The sequence below is a fragment of the Procambarus clarkii genome, chromosome 40 (genome assembly GCF_040958095.1).
Source record: "Procambarus clarkii isolate CNS0578487 chromosome 40, FALCON_Pclarkii_2.0, whole genome shotgun sequence".
Lineage (NCBI taxonomy): Eukaryota > Metazoa > Arthropoda > Malacostraca > Decapoda > Cambaridae > Procambarus > Procambarus clarkii.
The window spans coordinates 3,947,393-3,956,525 of NC_091189.1; the positions used below are offsets into that span (position 1 = coordinate 3,947,393).

Consider the following 9,133-nt stretch of genomic DNA (forward strand, 5'->3'; position numbering starts at 1 on the left):
TAAGGAAGTTCCAGCTGCGTCTGGGTACAAGTGACAGGATGAACAACCCAGCGGGTTTTCTTCCTATTGGGGAGTGTTGTACATGCTGCTATGACGGTGTGTCCACTCACAGGATGAGTGGCACTGTCCAGCAAGCTTTCCCCCCCTCCCCCCCCGGGGCAAAATTTAAAAATAATGTGAGGTAGTGTACCAAAAAAAAAAATAAAAAAAAAAAAACACAGTGGAGGTGCCGGGGATTGAACCCGGGTCTTCTCACATGCGAAGCGAGCACTCTACCTCTGAGTTACACCCCCGCGCTCCTTTCTGGCTCCTCCCGCATCCCTGTTAACTAGACGCGCTGTACTTCTCTTGCTGGTCTCTTGTGTTTTATTCATTATATACCTTAAGGTTGGACGGCTCTTTTCTCTTCCTCTCTCTCTCTCTCTCTCTCTCTCTCTCTCTCTCTCTCTCTCTCTCTCTCTCTCTCTCTCTCTCTCTCTCTCTCTCTCTCTCTCTCTCTCTCTCTCTCTCTTTCTCTCTCTCTCTGTCGCAGCAGAAAGAATTAGATATCCTGGTCTTATTTAAGGATAAGTGTATCGTACAGTCAGACGAGAATAGTTGGCCTCCTAAAGACAGACTTTTCTTTAAAATATACACAGAAGATCGATACAGTCGTTGAATAGTTGTTACATAAAATACATATTTAATACAGCCAGTTTACTATTTTACTGTAAGTGAAGCCCACACGGCTTGACGCTGTGAAGTACTCACCTATTTGTGCTTGCGGGGGTTGAGCTTCGGCTCTTTGGTCCCGCTTCTTAACTGTCAATCAACTGGTGTACAGATTCCTGAGCCTACTGGGCTCTATCATATCTACATTTGAAGCTGTGTACAGAGTTTGCCTCCACCACATCACTGCCTAATGCATTCCATCTGTTAACTACTCTGACACTGAAAAAATTCTTGTTAATGTCCCTGTGGCTCATTTGGGTCACTCAGTTGCCCCTGTTGTCCCTTGTTCGCGCCCTACCCGTGATAAACAGTTTATCTTTATCTACCCAGTGAATTTTTCCTCTGAGAACTGTATAGGTAGTGATCATGTCTCCCCTAGCTAACTCTTCTCTCTTCCAGTCTCATGAGGTTTAGTTCCAGTAATTGTTCCTCGTAGTTCATACCCCTCACCCCGGGGACTAGACTGGTGTCCCCTTGTTCGTGTTTCACTCATGCTAAATAGTTTGTCTTTGACCACCCTCTGAGAACTTTGTAAGTGGTGATCATGTCTCCCCTTGTGTACTAACTTAGTTGTAGTCACCTAGTTGTGCTTGTGGGGGTTGTGCTTCGGTTCTTTGGTCCCGCCTCTCAACCGTCAATCAACAGGTGTACAGGTTCCTGAGCCTATTGTGCTCCATCATATCAACACTTAAAACTGTGTATGGAGTCAGCCTCCACCACATCACTTCCTAAAGTATTTCATTTATTAACTACTCTGACACTAACAAACTTCTTTCTAATGTCTTTATGGCTGATTTGGGCACTCAGTTTCCACCTGTGTCCCCTAGTGTGTGTGTTCACCTAGTTGTGTTTGCCAGGGTTGAGCTCTGCTCTTTCGGCTCGCCTCTCAACTGTCAATCAATCAACTGTTACTAACTACTAACATTTTTTTTCCACACACACACACAGGAAGCAGCCCGTAACAGCTGTCTAACTCCCAGGTATTTACTGCTAGGTAACAGGAGCATCAGGGTGCAATAAACTCTGCCCCATCTTGTTTCTCGCCGGCGCCGGGAATCGAACACGGGCCACAGGATTACGTGTCCAGCGTGCTATCCACACAGCCATCGACGCCCCAAAGTATATATATATGTGTGTGTGTGTGTGTACCGCGTGCATTAATGTGCGTGTTAGTGTGTACCGAGGGAGGCTGAGGCCCGCCGCCAGGAAGAGGACATCCTTGTTACTAAGAACGGAAGCCTGGCACAATACTCCATCCGGCGGACGCTTGTCTGGGGAGCCGTGGCACTAACCCCGCCGCCAAGTTGCTGGGCAAAGGTGCCCGTGTGGGGAACTGGGGCACTCCAACCCCCCCACCCCACACCATCCCCTCCTCCCCCTCCAGTTAATGGGGAAAAGTGAATGTTCAGAAAGCCGAAACACGCTTTTCCCGTCAAGTTGATGGGTTGAAGTGAAGGGTATGAACAGAGAGAGAGGAACAGACTCTCGATATACGTGCTACGGAGGGCACGAAAGATATGTATATATGTATATATATATATATATATATATATATATATATATATATATATATATATATATATATATATATATATATATATATATATATATATATATATACATATATATATATATATATATATATATATATATATATATATATGTATATATATATATATATATATATATATATATATATATATATATATATATATATATATATATATATATGTTTCATTGAATATGACCGCATATTCTGTATTTATTACTTTCTGGTTTAGGGCTTCTATCCCTCTAACTATTTTCTTAGCATCAGGGCTTAATTGGAATAGGAGTTCTCCAAAACTCATTTTCGTACTTTTAAGGTGAAGAAAAGAAGTGATTTACTATAGAGTGTATTACACTTATTTGTATAATTTGCACGACGTTTCGAACCTCCATGGTTCATTCTCAAGTGAACAGATCTTACAATACTAGTTGATTTTATACCCGCATTAGGTCAGGTGATAATACAATGAAGGTGAAAAACATGGGGGGATACATAAGGGATAAACATAGGGGCTGCAGAAGGCTTATTGGCCCATACGAGGCATCTCCTATCTAAACACAAAGATTAATCCAGTGTAATTGGCCTGTTATGTTGGACATTGTCTTCTGTGTTGGCATCGATATGTTCTTGTCTTGTCCTTACTCTCATGGTGGGTAGAGTAAATAGTTCCGTGATTTGGGTGTTCATGGTAGGTCGCTCTATTCTTATGTGAATTGCCTCAAGAATTTGTAATCTTCTTGAATCTTGGGTTTTGTCTATTATGCAAGTATTCTTGTTCAACATTTCTCTTGTTAGAGTAATGTCATGGGCTTGTCTCATGTGATTCCTAGGGGCACCAGATTGAAGATGGCATGTCAAACGCCTCGTCAGCTTGGTCGACGTCATACCTATGTACTTACATTGAAGGTTACATCCTTCGTGGGGGCAAGTGTACATGTATACAACGCTTGACTGCTGTAGAGGGTTCTCCGTCGGCTTCGGGCTGTTTTTGATAAGGAGTTCGGAAGTCTTCTTGGTTTTGTAGAATATTATCAGGTTTATGTTTTGGTTAGGAGTAGTGCTTTTTACTCCTTTACGGATTATTTCTTTCATTATTCTTTCCTCTTTTATATGTTCACTGTGCATGGTTGATTTGTAATATAATTTTATTGGGGGTGTTGTGGTTTCTGTTCTAGGTTCTGAATTATACCAACGGTCCAAGTGTCTTCTTATAGCAGCGTTTATTTCCGCGTTGCTATATCCGTTGTTCACCAATACCTGAGTTTCTCTTTCAAACTCTCTACTCACGTTGCTCCATTCAGAGCAGTGGGTAAGCGCTCGACGAATATAAGCATTGAGAACACTGGCTTTGTATCTTTGGGGGCACTCACTTCTACCTTCACTTCTATTTACTCTACCCACCATGAGAGTAAGGACAAGACAAGAACATATCGATGCCAACACAGAAGACAATGTCCAACATAACAGGCCAATTACACTGGATTAATCTTTGTGTTTAGATAGGAGATGCCTCGTATGGGCCAATAAGCCTTCTGCAGCCCCTATGTTTATCCCTTATGTATCCCCCCATGTTTTTCACCTTCATTGTATTATCACCTGACCTAATGCGGGTATAAAATCAACTAGTATTGTAAGATCTGTTCACTTGAGAATGAACCATGGAGGTTCGAAACGTCGTGCAAATTATACAAATAAGTGTAATACACTCTATAGTAAATCACTTCTTTTCTTCACCTTAAAAGTACGAAAATGAGTTTTGGAGAACTCCTATTCCAATTAAGCCCTGATGCTAAGAAAATAGTTAGAGGGATAGAAGCCCTAAACCAGAAAGTAATAAATACAGAATATGCGGTCATATTCAATGAAACATGTTTGAAAGAAAACCTGCTGCCAGTATACACCAATATATATATATATATATATATATATATATATATATATATATATATATATATATATATATATATATATATATTATGTCTAACCTAATTCAATACAACCTAAAAAAAACTAGCCAATTTAACCTAATCTAAATCTTGTCTAACCTAACTCAACTAACCTAACCTAACTCAACCGAGTGTAAAAACAATCAGAAAATGAGCTTTGTCAACAGAGAAAAATCCGGATCATTCATCGTGAAAAGCTAAGTCCCCCCCCCCTCCCCCCAAGGTACTGTGCTTGCTCCAGTACTTCTTCTCGTGATATTGCCAACTTGTTCTTAGGGAGGAGAGCCACTTAAGGTAATGGATTGGGAACGACTGCATAATTAGTGCTAATTATCGACTCTCCGTCCATGGCTAAGGTTACTTTAGGTTAAGGTTTGGTTACGTTAGGTTTCATTAGCTTTGGTTACGTTAATGCGGTGTATTATTGACGATTATGTAAAATATAGAATTCGAAAACTATTTCAGTGTTACCGAGATTTTCGTTTACAAAAAAACTTTCTTCTAAGAAAACGTTTTCAGCATATACTTATATGTTTTAAACCAACGATTTTTAATACAATAACGTTATAACTTGAGGATAATCTTTGTTTATGATAAAGCCTCATTTGCCAGTTTACATGTAGACTTACTGGAATCACAATATGCTTTCAAACCATCACAAATATCTAGATAATTATCCAAGTGGTTTGAAGGGTGTGTGGTTTTTCATATTAATGGATTCTGTAAGAACGGGCTCCATACAGGAAATAGAGAAGGATAAACTATTGTACCGTATCATCTTTTGCAGATGACAATAGGATTTTTATGAGAGTAGATAGTATAGAGGACACGGCAAACCTCCAAACGTATGTAATTCGGGTCTTTTAGTTAGCCACATGAAATAATATTATGTTAAATAAAAAGATAAGTTCCAGTTCCTGCTCTATGGGGGAAAAAGACGAAAAATATAAACGGAAACCACATATAAAATTAAATCAAACCAGACTGATTAACCAGACTGCGATTCATATGTCACGCTGCGAGCAGCTGCATTTAACAGCCTAATTGTTCAGACCACCGGCCAGTAGGCCTGGTCACAGACCGGGCCACGGGGACATTGATTTTTGGAACCAAACCTGAGGTATACTACTCTGATGTGCTTATTTTTTAGTTCCCCCTTAGTGCCTCCCTCTTGATCTCCGTTTTCTGTTCTCGATATTTTTTTTACCCTTTGCCTATCCAGTCCAGTCCTGTTGTTGTTGTTGTTGTTGTTGGTTTAGATTCAGCTACTCGAAACAAAAGTTGCAAGTAGCACGGGCTATGGTGAACCCGTAGTGGACTTTTTTTCGTTGTCCTATATCTTTGTTCTACATCTTTCACCCACTCCATGGAGGGGAAAGGGGATGTCTTCATTTCCCAATTTATTTCCCTAGGGTTGAAATTCCCTACTATTAAATTCTTCACCTTTGCTTCCCTCACCAGTGTCAATATTTTCAGGTAATTTGTTGTTGATTTTGTCATGTATTTCCCCGAACCTATACTGGTATTGACTGTTCTATCATATTGTTCTGTACCGTTGCCATTCCTGTTATGTAGTCATCTGGGGGGGGGAGGGGGTGTTTGCCATTGGTATTTCCTCAAAGTACCAGTGTACCTTCAGCAGCTGAGCCCCCCACCTCCGTGTTCTATGTTTTTTCCTTATTAACTGGTCTCTTGTTAACATCCTGTCTCTTATTACTCTCGTCAACTTCGTCTCCAGGACCATAATATGTTGTAGCAGTTGTTCCATTACCCTTCCCTTATCGCTCTAGCTCTTTGTTTGTAATTCCATCAGCATTTGTGTACATAACCCGTATACTACTCGCCTCTGAGCGGCTTTTGTTCTTTCCCGAGTCCCAGGATGGTGAAGGGAGGGGAGGGTGTAGGGAGGGGTGAAGGAAGGGGGAGGGTGAAGGAAGGGGTGAAGGAAGGGGAGGGTGTAGGGAGGGGGGGAAGGTGAAGGAAGGGGTGAAGGGAGGAGGAGGGTGTAGGGAGGGGTGAAGGAAGGGGGAGGGTGAAGGAAGGGGAGGGTGAAGGAAGGGAAGGGGTGAAGGAAGGGGGAGGGAGGAGTTGTATTTGATCAGGGAGGAAGCTGGAGAAGGAAGCGAGTGTATTGTGCCTGTGCTACACTTGCTCACTCCGTTAGGTCAATGCTGAAACTGGGCCAGTGTTATTGGTGTTACAGACTAAGCTACTCAGAACAAGTTCCAAGTAGCACGGGCTATGGTGAGCCCGTACTGGACTTACCTGGCACACGAGCGGGGCTGTGTGGGCCAGTGTGTTGATGAGGTGTCTTGATGGTCCTGTTTGTGTTCTCAGGTGAACCCCCCCCCACTCCACCCCTTGCATTTTCTGTTCACCTTTCCTCTGTATTCGTCTTGACTTCATCCCTATCTTCCTTCGACATGTTCTGGCCATCAGCCCCAAAACTGAAGTGATTGCTTTACAAGCATAGACTGAGGGAACCAGGTTTAACATAAGGCCCAGGAAGTTTAACTAGAGGCAGAGATATCATAGCTTATGATATCCCTTATCATACCCCCCCCCCCCTTATCCATGCTTTTATAACCAAAGACGCAACAATATGCAAACTAGTTGGGAGTCACTGCACTAAATGATCGACAAATCAAAAGACAGGATCCAGGAGCTGAAGTTCGGTCCTGCAAACGTGTTGTTCCCACCAGTCATTCTCTCACGTGACCCCCCTAACTACCCCTCCCCCCCCCCCACACACACACACGGCCTGAGTTACCCCCCCCCCCCCACTCCCCCTTCCGTTCAAGTTCAAGTATGTTTATTGAGACAAGAAAGAAATATATCTCAAAGGGATAGAGTAGCTTAGTCTATTTCTACCCCCCCCCCCTCTCTAAATCCCCCTCCTGTTCTCACCTCTACCATCACCCCCCCCCCTTTCCCTCCCCCCTATCAACCACCAACACACACACACACACAACCTGTCACAATGAACTGCTTCCTCCCATCTGTTCCCATCCTCACTCCTTCCAATATGTGGCCTACATGCCCACCCATACAACTTTTAGTTGCTCAACATTGATAATTTTGTAACTAGCGTCAAACATTGTTATTTGCTTAGCAAAACAATCTAGAGGGTTCAGTTCCTGAACCGATTATGTGCCTCTGTAATCCTTTACACCACCGCCCACGGGATGGGTATGGGGTGCATAATAAAGAAAGAAATTGAATTCTTGTTCTGGGTATGTTCCGCGCGGCCCCGCTGCGCCTATCGTGGATTATATTGTTCCTCAGAACACTTTTTTGTTTAAATAAAATCAATTGGAGTAAAGTAATTGATGCCTCAGCACTGGAAGGATGCCATCTGGGCAGCAGTTAGGGAAGGGAACTATCAGGGGGGGGAAAGCGCCAAGCCATTACGACTATGTAGCACTTGGAAGGGGTCAGGATAAGGATTTGGGATGGGACGGAGGGGCAGGAATGGTGTCCAACCACTTGGACGGTCGGGGATTGAACGCCGACCTGCATGAAGCTGCCTTGGGATCCTTCTCTTTTAATAAGGCTAACTAACCCGTATTACAGTCGGTAGAGCGTCCACCTGGAGACAGGTATACAAGGTACCTATAGTACTCAAGGTGGTTCAAATGTTCCATCCACGGTTGTGTGTTTTAGAGTATACATATATATACTTTATATATATGTATACGTATATATAAAACACTTTATATATATGTATTTTACAGTATATATATATATATATATATATATATATATATATATATATATATATATATATATATATATATATATATATATATTACGTCCACTTCTGGGGTTGTTATGTATGGAACCAAAAAAACTTCCTCTCGACCTTCGACGAAATACACCAATACTTTTTCGTTTTTCAAACAGGATTAATACAGTCAAGTGTTTTGACGTTTGAATTCTTTGCCTAATCTGGCTTTAAAGTTGTGAATGGAGGTGGCTTCTGCAACTTCTTCTTTCAGAATCATTCCACTTGCTGTTGTAGTGGATATGCGGGTCGCTGCAAGCAACAGTCTGTTGGATCATCACAAGACACGCCGAGGTCACCAGGCCAGACTTGGGTAATACACCTCCCACAATCAACCTCCAGCTCGTACTTCAGTGTATTTTTGTATACACTTGGGCTGGACGGTAGAGCGACGGTCTCGCTTCATGCAGGTCGGCGTTCAATCACCGACCATCCAAGTGGTTGAGCACCATTCCTTTCCCACCGTCCCATCCCAAATCCTCACCCTGATTGATTGATTGATTGATGAAGATTAGGCCACCCCTAAGAGGTCGCACGGGCATGAATAGCCCGTAATTAACCTTATCCCCCTTCCAAGTGCTATATAGTCTTAATAGCTTGGCGCTTTCTATTCAGTTACAGCCCCGCTCCTGTGCCAGGTAAGTCCACTACGGGCTCACCATAGCCCGTGCTACTTGCCCCGCTCCTGTGCCAGGTAAGTCCACTACGGGCTCACCATAGCCCGTGCTACTTGCCCCGCTCCTGTGCCAGGTAAGTCCACTACGGGCTCACCATAGCCCGTGCTACTTGCCCCGCTCCTGTGCCAGGTAAGTCCACTACGGGCTCACCATAGCCCGTGCTACTTGCCCCGCTCCTGTGCCAGGTAAGTCCACTACGGGCTCACCATAGCCCGTGCTACTTGCCCCGCTCCTGTGCCAGGTAAGTCCACTACGGGCTCACCATAGCCCGTGCTACTTGGGAACGTTTAGTTCCCAGTAGCTGAATCTTAAACAACAAACGCTTTCTCCTGATAGTTCCCTTCACTTTAAGATATCAAACCCCACAAGATAGCAGCCATGTTGTGTCTATCGTGCGGGACGCTGCTGGGAGACTTTTTACTTCTGCCAATCAGAGGATAGTGTGCATCCTGGCTCCCCGCATCTA

General features: G+C 43.2%; 1 protein-coding gene and 1 non-coding gene across 2 annotated transcripts in view; both read right to left on the minus strand.

Annotated features, from left to right (window-relative positions):
• LOC138372980 (uncharacterized) overlaps window positions 1-6,631 on the minus strand; it is a 17,007-nt gene extending 10,376 nt beyond the window's left edge. The window contains exon 1 of the mRNA XM_069339021.1: window positions 6,585-6,631. Within this exon, the coding sequence (XP_069195122.1) occupies window positions 6,585-6,631 (47 nt within the window). The remainder of the gene's footprint in view (window positions 1-6,584) is intronic.
• Window positions 222-293, minus strand: TRNAA-CGC (transfer RNA alanine (anticodon CGC)). The gene has a single exon. It is a non-coding gene; the product is annotated as a tRNA-Ala (tRNA).
• Window positions 6,632-9,133: the final 2,502 nt, after the last annotated feature.